This window comes from Rhea pennata, chromosome 8 (genome assembly GCF_028389875.1).
Source record: "Rhea pennata isolate bPtePen1 chromosome 8, bPtePen1.pri, whole genome shotgun sequence".
Lineage (NCBI taxonomy): Eukaryota > Metazoa > Chordata > Aves > Rheiformes > Rheidae > Rhea > Rhea pennata.
In genome coordinates, this window is record NC_084670.1 from 33551250 (window position 1) to 33569132 (window position 17883).

Below are 17883 nucleotides of genomic sequence, written 5' to 3' on the forward strand. Positions count from 1 at the left end.
ACTCGTGTATCCAAACTGGCTTTCAGGTTGTTGAATATTCTCATTCTCTTTCTCTCTCTGAGTTGGTGGTCTTACACCTACAGAGAGCAATGCTGTTACAAATGCACTGCATATCTTCCCCTGAAATACATTTTTAGGTTGTAGTTCTCAACAGCATCCCTTTTGCTAAAGATAAAACTTAGTTTAGTGAATGTATGTCTGATGAGTTCTTACTAATATTTTGTATGTTTTTAAGGCTATATATAAGGTCTTCTATAAAACCAATGCATTTCACACTTCTGATGACAGGTCTTCTCAGGGGTTTTAAGCTTTATTTATAGCTGTTACATAAACACAATATATTTTTCCAGTAACTTGCAAATATTTTAAGTACTACAGTTCAAAAATGTGGAGCAGCAATAAACTGAAATTAGCTGAGAATTAGTCTTTGTTAACTGTTTGGATGAATAACTTGTAGAAGCAGTGAGCTAACTTCATAGTTTCACAATTATTGAAAGTTAAATGCAGAAACAAAATAATATCCTAAATATCTAAAGTATATGGTATAATAACACAAAGACATCAGGCTATTTTTTTTTGTCCTTAAAACTGTTGAGTGGATTTTTTTCTAGTGACTTCAGTAGGAACAAATTTACTCTGGAGTTAAGTCTTCCCACGGTTCTATAGTATGCAATAATTCTGTAATATGGAGATTGCTTTTTGTGTGTGTGCAGAGGGATGGAGCAGTGCTGTTCCTGTTGAAATGAGGACACATTGTGTTTAGTGGACACACACATGAGGCCTCAGTGTTTAATTTTGTGCATCCCTAGTTCCTTAGAGAAAAACAGTATTGTCCCCTGTTCATCTCATTACTTTGCTTTGCATAGAAATAAGTATATACAGGACTTGCCGTCGTATGTGTTTTAGGTAAAATTCATGTACTAACAGTTAAGAAATACACACACACATATATATATATATATATATATATATATATATATATAAAAAAAAAATCTTAGGGATCTTACAAATAAGTTTAGTAAGCAAAGACAGCCTTCCCTAAATGAGATAGGTTTTACTGAGATTGATTACAGCATACAAAAGAGAAATGGGAGACACTGAGGACTATGGTCCTCTACTTATTCAACATCTTGCCCATCCATGTCGCCATTTTCCAGTGCTGGAAGCTCCCTTTCAGGAAGTAGCCCATACTCATTTAGGAAAGACTCCACATCCACAGCAAAAAATTCCTCACTGAATTGTTCAGAAATGCTAATGAAATTGCTCAGAAGCTCCCCACCCTTATAGACAAGGAGAGTGGGAAGCACTTCACTGGAGAAGCGGTCTCCAGCCCCTGTGCTGGAGGCCTTTATCTTGCAGAACTTCACAGTGGAGTACTCCGCAGCAAGGCAGGTCAAGCTGTTGTTCAGTGCCTCGCAGCCCTTGATACCGTCTTCATAAATATGAACAATGACAGTGGTCGTTTTATGTTCTTTCTCAATGGCTTCCAGGAACTGTTCTCCATTCTGCAGCTCACACAAGTAGCCATATTTTGGCCCAAAACTCAGCCTCTGGTGCATATCCTGCATGCAGCGTTTGCGATATTTTTGTAGGCAGGTTTCATCTTCTTTCTCGTCCTGAATTAATTCATACTCCTGCATACTCATCTGTGGATATTGAGAGAGTTACTAATTTATATTTTATATTTATTAATAAATGGTCATCTGTTCACACTGTAGAGAACAAATTGGTGTCTAGATAACATTGCATAGAGCATTTAGCCAAAAGAGCAACTTCCTATAATGTTTCTTTAAGGTTTCCTCAAGAGACAAGGGTGAAAATGCTGGCTTTCAACACTTGAGTGTCAGATTGATGATACTGAAGACAGCCATATTTGGCAAAAACTTCTGGATCCTCCAGAGTTGATGGGGATTTTTTTCTAGTAATTGCAGTGGGGTCAGGATTTAATTCCTTCCCTCCTCCCCCCCCCTCCATCAATCAATTACCCTGGCCATTACCATTTTAGAGCTCTATCCTGACTAGCAAGTTTTTAAGCCTGTGAAAAATTTTTCAATCCTCTTAACCAAGGATAGAGTACAAGGGGGGGAAGCCCAAACTCTCTATTGCGTGAGATATTTCTGTGACTTACACTGCTTATTTTGCAGAAGTCGGACTCTACCTGAGAAAGGTCTAGATAGAGGCAGTTGGTTGTGTGTTTTAGGTCAGATGTTGTATTTTTGTAGTAAGCAATTCTTTGAGTATTGAAATGTTCTTCAGTGACAACTCTTACGCAGCTGCAACTGTTTAGTGTTAGTAATATAACCTGTGTCCAAGAGATTGCTTTATGTTATATTTATGATGTAAATCCAAAATAAAGTTACTGTCAAAAATGCTGATTTATTCTATCATAACATGTTATGGGGGTTCTGTTAAGCTGCTAAATCTGGCAAATTCAGGAGTTCTTAGGTTACATACTTGTGTTTCATATGAAAATATATTTATTTTGCTTTTCTCACCTTACGGCAGAATCTCTCTCTGGTATCTTTATCATCTTTACTGAAAGATCTGTGTGGTGAAGACATTTGTCTAAGAATTTCTTTCTTGCTCAAGGACAAGGAGTCTCCATCTTCACTTTCTAATTTAAATTTTCTCCAGTCATTGATCACTCCTTTGGGCCCTGAGAGAGACAAGTTAGATGAGAAACTGGCTGCAGCAAGACGCTGTCCTAAGTTTTCTGCCCGTCGCTTGCTTGTCTACCCCTATTTCTTTTCAAGTCACCCTCCAGAGTGCTTGAAAACAGCTTTGGAACCAATGTGTCACATAAGCCTCCAAAAGAAAAAGGGTTTGTTTCTAACCACAGTCATTTTGGTTGTTTGGTTTATATCATGATCATATAAAAAGATGTTGAACTGCACAAGTAGTCAGCAAGGATGAGGACATGGAAACCTGTTGAACTGGCTGCATGGCCACAACCAGTGCTGCTTACAAGTATATGTGCAGTTCCCTATAGACAACACTTCATGTGGTATGTATTCAGAGTCTTTCACATTCCTAGTAAAACTAAGAATAAAGGGGACTCGAGATTTGAGGGTTTTTTGCTTGTTTGTTTTTAAACCGTTATCTGTTCCACTGATGGACTATAATGTGGTGCTTATTGATGATTCTGATGGTAATGCAGATCTCACTCTTCAGAACTAGTTGATTAAATCATTTTTACAGTTCAAAATGCCAGTGGTATTCAAAATCAAACATTTTAATCTGTACCTTTGATAAAGCAAAAACATGGAAAACTTTGTTTTCAGAAGTGAAGTTTAATTTATGGAAAATTTGGGAAAGGCTAGGTAAGCTCTTTGTGTCAGAAAGGTAACCAGTTGCTAAGAGTCTGTTTTGCATTAAGTTTCAACAGCTTATAGTGATGGCCAAAGGTGAGGTACCTGACACCACACCCATGGGTGGAAATGTTAGGTGAACTGAACTTTTTGCGAACAAGATTTCAAGGCAGGAATTAGTGTGAAATTCTTGGCATGGTGATAACTGTGAAGTGTACAGTAACCTGATTTCCAGAACTAATCAGAAGCCTGAACGTAGGCATAGTGCCCTACGTTTGGGTCCTTAGAAAAATATCTTGGCTGACGGCAGCAGGACTGGCTTGGGAAAGAACCTCAAGAACAATTATTACAAAGGCTGTATTTATTATAGTACAAGGAAAGGAGCCTTCAGAGCACAGAGGAGGGAATGATGGACGTCTTAGCATGTATACTAAATACCTGCTAGCAGGATAGGACATGGTGCTCTGTAGAACAGAGTACAATGATGCTCATAAATCAGTGATTGACCCTGGACTAAAAAGAATTGTGACTCTGAGCCAAGGATACTTTTAAGGATTTTAGAGTTCTGTGCTGGGTTTGTCAAAAAGCCGTTTAGCTGCATTTTTAGCTGAATTTTTAACAGTGAATGCTCCTTCTGTAAGAAAGAAAAAAAATAGCTCAGCCTCTATAGTGAAATCCTGTAATGTAGTTCTAGTGCCCCCACCGAAGAACAAAGTTGTTCACATCTGAAGCAAAAAGTCAGCAAGAGCTGCGCTGGGCAATTGCTGTTAGTGCCCTGTGCAGATGTCTTCTGCATTTGCTATTTGTTTCAGGTACGAGGAAGGTTGGTACAAAGATCGTTTTGGTGTTACCTGCTGTTACGTGGGGAGTGTCGATTAGATATGTTCTCATTGGCTTTGGAGCATACTTCACTATGCAAGGAAGTTGGCATCCCAATGAATGTACTTGAATTCCACAGTGAACAGTTTAGCTTATACTTAAAGAGGGGGAAAAAAATCAGGTTCCTTGCCTGTGTGTGTAGCCTGTCCTTCAAAATCTTCTTCCAAACTGGTGTTTCTGTTCTCTTCCATTTTGGCAACTGGCGTGGGAGATGCTGCAAGTCCAAAAAGGAAAACAATAGCAGGATGAAAAGGCATGAACTTACAGCTGCATACGGTGCAGTATGTCATTTCCTGCAGCCGTTAGGTGTTGGGGCTGGTAAAAATCTAAATTATAATTGCTTTTTACGAGCTGATGAGAAGCTCTACAATTAGGATCAGTGTCTTAAAGGTGTCTGAAATTCTTACTGACAGCACTCGGGTGAGAGTTTTTTTCACTTTAGTGTTTGGTCATGGAGAATATTGGCAGCCTGTTGTAGAACAGTGCTAGTAAAAGCGTCTGCAATGGAAATGTGCAGTGATTATTTTCACTTTCTTCCCTCTCTGCTCCCTCTGAAATTCATCAGTTTTCCAAGTTCTGTAAGCCTGTTTATTTTTAAGGGTTGTCTGAACTGTTCATTTCTTGTACAGAAGATGAAGCCAAGTATTGGTACCTGTGAGAGAAGAGACCTCTAAACTTGGAGCTAGACTATGTGTACTGAACCAAGATACAAAACAGAGGAAATTACAAGGGATGTAAATTGTGTTGCTCTTCCACCAGTTGTATCCCCAAGAGCCGGGCAGCAATCGCAGAGCGCTGGGATACAGCAATGCGATACACTGTGGGATACAGTGAAGGGGACACCCCTTTTCTTGTCCTTTCTCAAAGAGCTTTTGAGGATTGGAGTAGGACCGTTCCTCTTTAAGGAACTGTTCCTTCTTTGTGTAAAGAGTTCACCAGATAAGCGGAGTTGGGCAGTGCCAGAGCATGACGAAGCAGCTAGATTTGGCCAGAGCATTGACCTCTCCAACTCAGCTGGTCTAGCTGATATGCTGCTGTTCCCTGAAAGTCACTGTAAGTGTGTTTGGGGTTCTGCAGCTTTCATGAGCAGATCAACTACCTGTTTCAGAAAGATACACTGGGGGAGGAAAAAAGTACCAGTTCTTCAAATGCATCTTTGCTATGCTGCTGATAGATGTCTACATACCCATCTGTATCAGAGCCCTGCTGCAACATAGTCATGAATCATGTTACACCTCAGTCAGAAGTTTTGTTTTTAGTCAAAATTGTAATTCCAATGTGCTGAAGTGTTACTTTCCACAGGAGTCTTAAGGCGGACACTATGAAATGAGTGTTCCTGTTTAGTCTAGACTAGTTTCATCTAGTTTTAGCAATTCAGCTGTTCAAGTAGGCTTTGCAAAAAATCTTTTCTTGAAGCCAGTATTAAGATGTTATCTAGTGAATGCCGGATTTAAAAGCTGATGGCAATTTAGACTTGGGTGACACTCATTTTGTAGCGTGTATGTACCCTTGGAAGGAAATGGCGCTTTCACGTGCTTGACTACTTACATGCCAGGATCGAGGGGTAAAGTGGAATAATGGCTGAGCGAGATGCTGGTAACCAGGTTCTTGTGTGTATTGGAAAAGCTAATTAATAAATGTGAGCATAAGTTGTTCTGCAGAAAGATTTGTGGTAAGTAATCAAAACTTGTAGGAAGTGTTTTGAATTCGTTTGGAGGAAAAGCAGATCATGAAAGATATAATTTATTAGTAGTAATACTATTTGTAGAGCTGCATTTATATCCAGTTTAGTGTGAGATTTTACTGTATTTAGTCAATTCTGAAATAGATTAAGCTAATTCCATCTTGCATATGCAAACCTGAAAATCTCTTGTCACATTATTGATGGACTGCTATGTGAATCTGCTGGGGCAAAGCCCAAGAAGTCATTGCCATGACTTACTTTAATATCTATAAAATACTCTGGACTGTTGATGCTGAGAATTGTCTTTGTTCTGTGAGATGGAGGAAAAAAGAGTTTAATTTTCTGTAGGCATGCTCTGATCTTCCACAGCTTTTAGCCCTGAAATGCAGTAGAAGGAAGCAGGATGTGGAAAGGAATAATTAAGCAGTCTGTTGCAGGCTTGAGCCAGAGACTGTTGACCACATTTTAGGTGAAATGTTAAGAGGTGGAAACTGATTGTGTAACGAATGAAAGCGCTCCTTAAAATACATGTCACTGGTCTGTTGCACCTAATGAATCTCGAAAGATTAGTTGAATCATAACACAGAAAATTGCATTTCCCCACTTCTTCAGAAATGTGGCATGAGGCAATAATCCTTACGATACAGAGACTGATTAGCTGACCATAGAGCTGGGAGTGGGGAACTCCTAAAACCTAACCCGGGTCCCGCTACTGACTCAGGCTGTAAGCCTGGAGCAAGTCATGCAAATCTTACTCCTTTCCTTTCAATAGAGGTATAAATATTTACAGTTCTTAACCTGGCACTGTAAGAAGCAGGCTGTCCAAGCCAGGTGTTTCCCAATTAGGCACCCGAGGACAAGCGCTTATGAACATGTAACTGCAAGGTGAGCCGTGGGAAGCTCAGTTATAGCATGAGCTGGCTGTTCTATAGCACATGTTCTTCCTTTGAAGAAAGTGCAGTGAAAAAAGTCTAAGCTATTGCATTTACTGTAGTGTGAGTGCAAGCACATGGGCAATCACTACGGTGAAAATTTCTCCCATGTACAAAGTGAAGGATTGAAATATGTTCTTTTTTCCTCCCTTAAAATGCTGGACATATAGCAGTTTCAAAAAAAAAAAAAAAAAAAAAAAAAGAAAGAAAAGAAAAGAAAAGAAAAAAAAGAACCCTAGGTTTCTAGTGGTTGGGTGGTAGGAGCGCTGGAGCATGCTGTAGAAGTGCCTCCGAGTGGATATGTGCCCGACCATTAAGTTGTACAAAGTTTTAAAACATAAAGTGCGTGTAACACTGATGCACTAAAGAAAATCATATAAAACAGCTGTTGGTAACAGCCCATCCCAGGGTGTCTTGTATCTAAAGTTGTCAGCATCCCTGTTCTACAGGTGCACTGACATTTGGGGTGCCCGAGAGCAGGCTCAGCTAAAGCCATTTTCTGTGCAAGACCGCTGCTTGCTTTCGAGTGGGCCGCACTCTGCAATGGCACGGGCAGACCCCGTGGCGTTCCTGTTCCTGGCACTCCCAGTCGCAGCTGGATCCGAATTAGTTGCCCGGCTGTGCTGTCTTTCAGAAATGCATTGCTTGAGGTAAGACAGACTCCCAAACTTGAAGTATATACTTGAAAAGACTGTTTAAGGCCTATGAACTTTGAACCTGTTGTGTTCAAAAATAGCGCTTCATATGGCTACTGCACATCCTTCTGTCGTGATTAGCCCAGATAGGCCAGCTTTTCTGTAGCGTAGAAAACTGTTTAACAAAATGTCTGCTTTCTATCTAGAATGAAATAATCCTTACTGCTTACAAATGTTTTGTGCCTTTGGCCTTCATAGAATAGTTTTCTGTTTCCCAGAGTTACAAATGCTTTTGCTATTTCCTCTTTTGCATAATGAATTTGAAGCAACTCGTGTTCTTCTAATGATGACTTATTCGACCTTATTGCTCTTAATATATTGTCGTTGGAAGGACAAAAATAGTTATAAGTTAAAATCACAAAAAGGGAGGAAAACAAAGAGTTAATCAAATTGTAGAAGGAAAGATGCATTCTGTAATGGATGAAGCAAATAAACTTGCTTTCTGAAGTAAAAATTGTTTCTAGCATTCCAATAAGTAAGCATGAGAAATATTTTCTGGAAACGTAAACAAGCTGTAGTTCCAACTTAGCTGCTCTCCACATGTGTAAATCCCACTGAAAAGGCTGTTCTGCGCCTAAGTTTACACAAGGCTATAAATCAGCAACATGCTGCTAATCCCCAAGAATCAGTGCAAAATAGCCAACAAACTGCAAAGTAATTAAATTTAGACTACTTTGGGGAATGGAAAAATGAAAAATAAAGCATGTCTCACAAGGATCTCTGTCGGCGAGATGTGATTGCACATTTGTTTCAAGCTACATGGAGGCTGATGGTTTAGCAGCTATGTGCACACTGTCCAGTTGGCTCTTGCCACTTGGACTGAATTTTAACAGCTTTTTCTGCTCTCTGAGCACTAATTTGAGTCTGACTTCTCTGCCCATTTTTTTCCCCCTGTTTTCTGTGGGTAGAATTTCCTATCTGTGAAACTTGTTCACTGTCAAATGATAATGGCCAATGCAGTCGAAGCTTAGCAGTTTAGAAATGACTGGATCAATCAAGCAAGCCAAGAAAAGAGGTAGATACGGATTTAAACGTTGCTGAAATTTGGGGAAATTGAGTAAAAAATAGACTAGTATCTTAACACAGTCAGCGTGTACACAATACTATAACATGATGTGGTATTAATATATGAATCTTTGAAAAGCGATGATAGAATGATACTGTCAGAACACTAACATTATCATTTTCTAATTTTAAGTTTGTAATGTCAATATACATTTTGATAGAATTTTTTGTGTTTTCATTTCCTCTGGGCTTTGCCCACGAGGGAATAGTGGAGGGGCAGATAAAGTAGTAAAAAGTAGAATTGTTGGGTCTGAAGGACTGTGTTCCTATTAAATTGTCAAAATGCATGTGTTTGACTAAGGGACTTAAGTAAAAAGTACGCATGTCATATAAACCAAGAGCTTTCTGGCTAGTCTCTAATTTTAAAACAGGGACAGTATCCATCCTCGTAAGGAGACAATATCCATCCTCAGCCATATTTGCAGTTAGTTTTGCAAGTGGCATTAACAGCGCTGCATAAGCAAAATTCAAGGTCTGAGGTCGAAATTTCAGACTGATTACAGGAGCAATTGTGCAGGGAACTGAAAGCCTTAAGCACCTTTAATGATCTGGATGATTAATGTTAGGCACCTAACCAGATATCTGCTGGTCAAAACTGCTGAGTACCTACAGCTCACTCTGCATGCGGTGACGGTCAGGTCACTTACATTAAGATGGCTAAATACAGAATTAAGAGCCTACCTTCAGAAACTCCTTTGCCCTATTTGATCATTTGCCCCAGTGTTGGTGTATTGCAGAGATTACATCACTATGTCTGAAAACATTGGAAAACACTGGAAGAGAGGACTTTGTTAGCTTAGAGAAGACATCATACGATGGGAAGAAAATGGGGTGGGCTGACGTAGAAGGCTGTCAGCTTCGCTGCAGATCACCGTGACTGATGAGAGGGTTATTGGATTATTTGGTCTATCCGCTTTAGGAGAGTTATGCTGTTCTTTATTTGTGAGGTGGAAATGCTTTAAATAGATGCAATTCAATGTTTCATTTATCCTGAAAGCTTAGCTTTGCCAGTTAGGAACTTTCCTACGTGACTACCCTTGGCCCCCTGGCTTCAGAGCATTCTGTTAGGTTTGAAAATCAAAAGATAAAAAAGATTATGCCTTGCTTATTTTGGCTTTCTCTTTGTTTGAAAGAAATTATTCATGTTTTATGGATTGTATATTTATTTCATTATTTATCTATACGAATGCAAACTGATTTTGTTTGTCCTATTTCAATATTTTGTTTGAGTTTCACTCTGAAATGTAAAATTAGCTTGACTTCTTCCACATCAAACAACCTCACTTCTGCCACGGTACTACTATGTTTCAGATGCAACAGCAGAATGTGGGTATTTTTAAAACAAGACTTGTTCTATTTCAGAAACAAATACTGATTAACAATAATGTCAAATCTCAGTTAACATTAATCAGAATTTTTTTCAAAAAAATTAATTTTGTGAATTAAGCAATGAATGTCTTTTTAAACTCAGGAGTTGAATTTTTGGACCCTGTGCAGTTATATATTTGTTACTGTCTAGATGAGTGTGGGTTTTTTTGGTTTGTTTTTTCTAAGGGGGGTTATCCTGTCAAGGAGACCACTTTTTTTTCAGAAAACTTAGTGTAGCCAGAGGGATGGAAGAGGAGGATGGCTGAATGCCAAGAAAATGTCTGTCTGAAGCAGAAGCAGAACAGCCAGCATTTTCAAACGCAGGTATTTGAAGACAAGAACCTCAATCCATGTTTAACCTTGGTGTCTGAGCTGATTTGTCAGATAGATTGAGCATCTTCACCATGGTATTCTGAAAGTCAAGCCAGAGTTATCAGTTGATGTTTATATTTAATTTCCAAGCTCTAAGTACACATCTGTATACCTGCTAGTACAGTTTTGGTCTGAGTTTCCTGCTATTGATAACAAAGACCTTCTGAATGACAGAAGCCCAGTGGAGATATATATTTTTTTTTCTTTCAAGCTCAACAGATGTTTGGCAGTGCAACTAATCCCTACAATTTGTCCAAATTCACCTGTCTGAGCTGCATCTCTTAACAGTCATTGGAGACAGGTGTCTAGAGAGGCTCATGGCCAGTATTTTATGAAAAATGGAAGAAACTTGAAACTAGTTTGTGAGGTTAATTAAAGATCTAGAGGAAGAAGAGTCTTTGAAAGGACTCTTGTGCCTTCTTTCCTCCAAGAAGAAAGGGTGCCTGTGGGGGCAGAATTTGTAAGGTTGGGAGACAGTCCAGACTGTTTTGGGCATTGGGTTTGACAGCAAATGCCTGCTAAGGCACTGCAGCCACAGAAAGAACTGTCTGCAGGAAATGGCAAAACAAATTTGACTGTGAAATAATAGTTTTTAATGTTCCCTCTTTTCTTCCATCCTGAGTTGACAGTGTATTGAAATATGTGTTTGTAACTGGAAAAATAAAGTTGTAGGTATTCTCGCTCCTTCTCTCTTCCTCTATCTATGCTTTATCATTATCTATAAGAGGTAGGTTTATCTAGCCCTCGGGCTCAGTATAAACACACAGTTTACATGAGCAGTTTTTCTCTCAAATTTGATAATTAGGTAATTTAACAGAACTGCCAAATCTATACTTTACTCATTTCTGGCTCTTTCTGAATGGATCCTCTGAGATGTGTGGTGCTTTTCTGTCATTTAGAAAGTATTAGATTGCAGTTCTGACTGAATAGTACTTTCTGTGCAGCTGGACTTACTTATCCCAGTTGGACAGCTCTGTGGGAAAGAAAAACAGTGCAGCATCTAAGACTTGGGGAAGGATGGATAGTAGTTCTTGATAAGAAGTATTTCTTAACTCTTTGGTAGTTTTATTAGCTTATGTGTCTTGTGGTGATGATTCTGGATTAGTGTAAGTCAGAGCAGAGCAGCTGAGACTGTCCTATGGTAAGGAGAGGGATACTGATGAAGGAATGTATCTTTGACCTGTTTGTTCAAGCAGTTCTTATTGTTTTCCTCCAGCATGTTGCCTTGGAGCTGTTGATTTCAGACTAGCAGAACCAAGCAGATGAGGCTCACTTGTAATTGTCAGGTACTTGCTATTTTCTTTCTTTTTTTTTTTTTTTTTTTTATTTGTTCTTTTGGTAAACTAATTAATGTCCTTCGACTCCATGGAGTACATCTTCATGTTCTACAAGAGCTGATAGTGAGTGGCTGTTCATGCTGTAGTCCAAGCACCTAACTTAAAGCGCCACCAATGGTAAGCTAGGTTTTCTAAGCTATATATGCTCAGTGTGTAGCGACAAGCCCTCCAGATGGATGTACAGAAAAGGACTCTGAATTGCCTTTTTGATGTGCCTCTCTCTCTTGCGGACTCTTTCGAGAACTGGGGGGGCTAACCTATCGATGTAGAGGTTCTAGTTAGCCTGGTGTGAATCTCCCACTTTTTTTGCTGTTATATTATCAAGCAGCTATTCATTCTGCATTAATAGCTTTCTGTCATTTAGTTAATATGAAGAGATCCACTGCCTAAAGGTAGGATGGCTGTATGGTATATGTTCCCTCCCAAAAGTCCATTATACTTGCAGAAATAAGAACGAAAAAATGTGCGAGTCTTCCTGTCCTTATGCTTCCACTAATACAGTAGCTACTTCCATAGCTATTGGAAGCAGAACTGTTTTCCATCTGCAGAGCAAAATGTGAAACTTACTGGTTTGGGAATGAACTTTCATGTGTATTTTAAATAAGATTAACAAATGCAGGATGTACCATTTTTATATATAAAGGATGTAGAAAAGACTCTTTGTGTATGGCTTGGGCAATCTTGAATATGGTCAGCATATGTAAAATAAAAGGAGGTTTCCTTTGAACTGTAAAGCTGTCAGCAGCTGAATGTGTTACCATAAAATTTTTTTTGTTTACTTGACCATCAAATGTAATAAGTTTAGAAAGTAACTGATTAAATGATGTATGTGCAAGTCTCATTCTAGCCAGCTGCTGTTTTACAGGATTGTCTGACCCTCTTACTTAAAATATCAGAAATAATCTCTTCTTGACTAAATGATCCTGACATCTGTCACAACTACAGCTGCATGAAATAAATGTAGTAATTTTTGTATTTCTCATGGTATCTTTATTAATCAGAAGATGAAAACCAAATGAGACAATATCGAGTGGCCAAGCAGAACCCCAAAGACTTCCTATATTCCAGGAAGCCATTTCTTCCTTGTTTACCCTGTTGTTGTAGAACTTCTACACCATTAGTATCCTTCCAGAGGCTTCCTGTTTTTCTTTGCATTCCATAATGGATTTTTAAGTATAGATGCTAAACCTTCACCAGCCAAACTGTAAACAGCTTTATATGTGGCTTGTAAAACTGCAAGAGACTGACCTCAACCCTTTCTGGTCCAAAATTTAGGAAACTAGGGCTATACATAGCAACCAGTGTGTTTACACAAGTTTCTCTAAACATGTAAATAACTGTTACAGTTTGAAGAAAAGGGCAAATGCTTAAAACATATACTGCTCCAAAAGCGTAGCTCGTATATACGGCAGAGTAAACCCTTTTCCTGTGCTTTGCTTTTATTTACCTAGAAACTAGAGCCTAAATTCTAGGCCAAATTCTCTGTGTATAAGTAATTGTTTCGAAGACTCCCTTACAGGAACTGCCACTGATCTGTCATGAAATTAATTCCAAACAATTTTAGAGGATAGCAACTTCATGGTCAGGTTGGAGTTACTGTTATCTCTTAGTAAGCCCATCCTGTTGCAGGAATCTAGCAGGGATCTTTTCTTGAAGGTTTCCAACATTCATCTGAATGCAGAAACATCAACAAAAAAAGGTTTGTTGTAACGGGAAGCATAAGATACCAGGAAGTTTATCTGCCTGGAAGATTGAAAGAAAAGAAGGGACAGAATTCAGAGCAAAACCCAAGTGCAGCGTTACTGTCACCTGCGTGATGTGAAGAGAAATGCGGCTCATCCAAAGCCAAAGAAATAGGAGTCAGAGCAGCCTTAGGTTGTACAGACATCTGAATTCCTTTGGTTCTTCCTCAGTGCTAATCTCAAGGGTGAACCAAAAGGATATTCAGCAGCACAAGTTTCTAACATCTAAGACTGTAAATAAAAGGCAAGTGTCTGAATGCATATCCTGGTTTCTTGTGCTGCATCCCCAACTAGCTCTGCCTACAGCATCACATAGGGATGCGGTGTAGCTGTTGTAGGAACTTGTTACAGAATTTAAGTACTTTCTGTAGAGTGTCAGAGCAGCTCCATCTCTTTACTGTTGTGACTGAAGGGAGAAGATAAGCCAGGTCCAAACATCTGCGTTCAGAAACCAGTCATGTAGACCAGGAGATAGTCAAGGTGTTCCAGGGATAGTTTTTCTTCCTCCAGATTTGATTATACAGCAGAGTGCAACACTCTGCTAAACCTGAGCCACTGGAGAAACTTGACTGTGCAGCTTTGGAATTAATCGTAGCAGATGAAGGAAGCTGATAGAACATCAGCTGTATGCACTGAGTGCTGTGTTTGTGAAAGGAGAGGAATTCTGTGAGTGCTAGAAGTAATGAAATCCAATTTTCTAGGACTTTTTTCTGATGCTTTTGGTGTCTAAAAGCGTTTTGCTGTGGCTTCAGGTTTTGAAAAGGCTCTATTTAAGGAATCCTCGGTGTTGAGGAAAAAAAATGTGGAAGTATGCTAGAGCATTATCCCTTTGCGAGAGTCAGATGCAGATACAAAAATGTATGTCGTATCATAAAAAAGAGAAAAAACATGCTATTTCAGATTACCACTAAATCAGTTATTTGGTTTTACATGATAAATGGTCTGTTCTGCTGTGACCATTAATGATGTAACAGACAAAAATGAATCAGTTTGAGCCTCACTTATAAATGTGTTATAACAAGCTCTCAGAAGAAAACGATGTGATAATTCATGTAATTATATAACAGTTGCTAAACAATAGGTTGGTCTATAGGCAAGTAAGCTCTTCTTGATCTTTATATTTTATATATTTTATTATAGAAGAGCCATTGACACATCCACATTTATACTTAATGAAACAGTTATCACAAAATTATAAAGATCCCAAAATGATCACTAGTGTATTTTAAATAAATAACCGTTTTCTGAAGTGATTCATTAAGTCGTTCAAGTAAGCTTTGAAGAAATGTGTTCTAGTATTTTGTTTACTGTAGGTTGAAGTTTATCGAAATCTCAAAGACAATTTGGTGGTTTTGTGGCCTGAAATCTTTTCTGGACAAAACTTATTTTTAGAATAACTAATCCTGAGAGAATACATGCGTGGGTAACGGTAACAAAATTTTACAACTATTGGGAAAGATGACATAAAGAAAAGAAACCAGTGCTGCTGTTGTAGCATGGGCGTCAAGGAAATCCCTAAGATCTAATGAGACTATATTTAGCACTTGAATGATAAAATGAGGAAACAAGACAGCCATTTATATAGTTGACTTCTGCTAACTCTTCCTGGTAGTCCCTTTCATCTCATTTGGCATAAATCTTAGCAAGGTTATCTATAGCTAGGTTTTGTTTTCAGTTAATGTGTCTGGAAATAAATGTGATATCATACATACAAGAAAATGAAGGTGAGCAATTGTCAAATGTTACCTTCTGGGGTTTCTTTCACAAAATAGTGAAGCTTACTCAAGACTACTTTTGCATGTTATTAGGGATCCAAGGACAAGACTACTTAACCTAATAATCACTGATACTGATAGACTTGTCTTTAAATTAGAGTGGTCAGTGAAGGCATGTCATCACTGTATGAATTCAAGAAGTGAGATGCAAGGCTTTCACCTTGCATCATTTTCTTTCTGTCTTTCCAAACAGTCTCAATTAGTTTTATTTTAAAACTAAGAAATCTTGGAGAAAAGGGATATCGTCACTGCTTGAAGCATAGACAGCATCCCTGCTATAAGGAGACATGGGAATCTGTGGTTATCTTTAGATACTTGTGGAGGCACAGGTATCTTAATAGGCCTTCATCAATTATGAAGGATAGGACTCAACACAAATTATTATTGGATACTTTGTGTCAGAATATCAAGACTATTCTAGTGTGTTCATCTCAAGATAAAATAGTTAATTTTGTGCAAAGCAACTGTCCTTAAAATATTGCATAAATAGAATCAGTTAAGAATATTTTAATTATGTCAAACTGCATAAATAGAATAAATTAAGAATATTTTAATTATGATGTCATATTGTAAATTACTATTATTACTGCAATGGCAAGAATATGTGAATATTAAATTTTATATTCAATTGCAAGATTACATTTGAATTTATTATTTTAATTTTTTCAAAACAAGGACATTGCTTTTGTGGAAATTCTTGTTGACCCTGAAACAATAGAAGAACAGAAATATCAGTGAAATAGTATTTCTTAAGAGCTATTTTGATAACACATTTTCAAGTGGCTTTCTGCAAGACCTGTCAGCCATCAATTTTATATGAGGCTGACAAAACAAGAACTGAATTTTCATGTGCTCTGTCATACAGTGTGGTTGTGTTTACTCTAAAGTCACTGCTGTTAGTTACAGTTTATAGGGACTTATTTGGAAAGCTGGCTTAGGTAACAGTCAGTTTGTAGAGAATTTCCTGGAAGGGCTTTGGGAGCACGTGGAGTTTCACACTGCATCAGGTATTTGCCAGGAGCAACTGAGCTAGCTCATTCAAAGCTAGCTTAGGAATTGCTATTGCCACAATGTTACCATTCCTTTTTTTGTCCAAAAGCCAGAAGAAAGTTCTTCAGGTGGATACTATTTCTATAATTTAGTTTTAGATTCTCCTACTGATACTTCTTGGACATCTTCCTTCTGACAGGCAGCAAAATAGGAATTGCTATGTATTTACATATGTAGATGAAAATTGCTCTACAGCTTTTATCTGAGCTCGGTAGGGGCTGAACATTAATATTTAAAGGCAAAAACTGTTGTGTATGCTCACTACAATGTAATGGAGTTCTCTGATTTATAGTGTACTATAGATTACATTTTAATCAAAGACAACTCACTGCATTAGGACTCAGATTAAATTTTTGTGCTCTTTCAAGGAAGTCAGAATTATGATTATAGTTCAGTCTCTAACTATGACTTCCAATAAGCCTTAAAATGAAGCATATTTTGTAGTTTAACATGAGATAGCAGTGAAAGGCTAGTTACTGGGCTCTCCAGCTGAGTTTGCTGGCTTATATTTTCCACATTAAACAAATCATGAAATCATGTCTTGGAGGCAACCTGTTCTTTTTTTCTTTTTTTTTTTTCTTCCCTTTGCTCTCGAGCAGATTGCTAAATTGTCTCTAGGTGGCTTTCTATCCATAGGTGGCCTCTGGATTATGGCTTTAGTATTCTGGTTTAATGTCGTTGGCTATCTGAAAGTGGTCTAAGAAGAGAATAGGTCAAAAAGGCAGGGGGGAAATTTAAGGACGATGTGGACTTTGCATGGTAGGTATTCCACATTTAAAACTCTTCTGAAATTGTCTGCATCTAGTGAGAATCAGTCTCCTGTAATTGCAGTTGCCTGCACAACTAAGCTGACATTTAATCTGTTTTAGTATGTGGTGCAATATTTGTTGAAAGCTATTTTACCACTGAAGAGGGGCTACTAACTATATTGGTCAGGCCCTTTTTTTTTTTTTTTTGAATTAGTGCCGTCTTTTGGTGTTTTTTGGGGGGTGGAAGGGAGTGCGTATCCTTTAATGCAGCTCACCCAGGAAGACACTTTGCAGCTGAGGTGAAGAATGAGCAGATGGAATCATAAGTGTTTGAAAGATATAAAATGCCATTAAGGTTTTTGCAGCACTTTGTAAATTGGAATAAGTAAATTACTCAGTCTTTTACAGCATTAAGGCAGGGAACCCTGCAGCTGCTTCAAGATCCAGTGGTGCTCGTGATTTATTGCCTTTATCACCCAAATCCAGTGTATAGCACTGGCATATAGCAATCATCCTTAGCCATGCACTTTGCTTTTGAATGGTGTTATTTTGATTACTATCTTTCATACCCTGATGCATTCCCCATCATTTTAGCAGGGCTGTAATTAGAATTGGTAGGATTAAATATTAATATTTGTAACAGAGATCAGCTTAACATCCTGTTCTGAAACAGATGAAACCGTCACATATAATTCTAGCAATCTGGCAGATATCAGCTGCTGAAGAGCCACTTTATGTTCAAACTGCTACCACAACATTTTCAAGTATTTGCACAAAACTTTTAAAACTTTTAAAGCTGTTGATCGCAAAGATCATGTTTGCGTGAGCAGACTGGAAACAAGAATTCAACAAAGCTAATTTTCCCCTGAGCTTTTTTTTGCCACTGAGCTATATGAGTTCACAACATGTTCATATTCTAGGGACCCG

The 17883-nt window shown here is 38.3% G+C and overlaps 1 protein-coding gene across 1 annotated transcript; it reads right to left on the bottom strand.

Moving 5' to 3' along the window:
- Positions 1–1118: 1118 nt before the first annotated feature.
- PDC (phosducin) lies at positions 1119–4393 on the bottom strand. Its single transcript, XM_062581532.1, has 3 exons — positions 4318–4393; positions 2496–2656; positions 1119–1646 (listed from the first exon to the last, which is right to left on the bottom strand). Exons 1-3 carry the CDS (start codon positions 4376–4378, stop codon positions 1119–1121), a joined length of 750 nt encoding a protein of 249 aa, XP_062437516.1. The 5' UTR covers positions 4379–4393.
- Between the last annotated feature and the right edge of the window lie 13490 nt (positions 4394–17883).

Bases quoted from the DNA above. Each gene is read 5' to 3' on its own strand.
- PDC (XM_062581532.1), bottom strand. From the start codon at position 4,378: ATGGAAGAGAACAGAAACACCAGTTTGGAAGAAGATTTTGAAGGACAG. The intron at 2,657-4,317 runs GCAAGGAACCTG...TGTCTCTCTCAG, and splicing joins AGGACAGGCTACACACACAG to GGCCCAAAGGAGTGATCAAT. The intron at 1,647-2,495 runs GTGAGAAAAGCA...CAATATCCACAG, and splicing joins GAGAGAGATTCTGCCGTAAG to ATGAGTATGCAGGAGTATGA.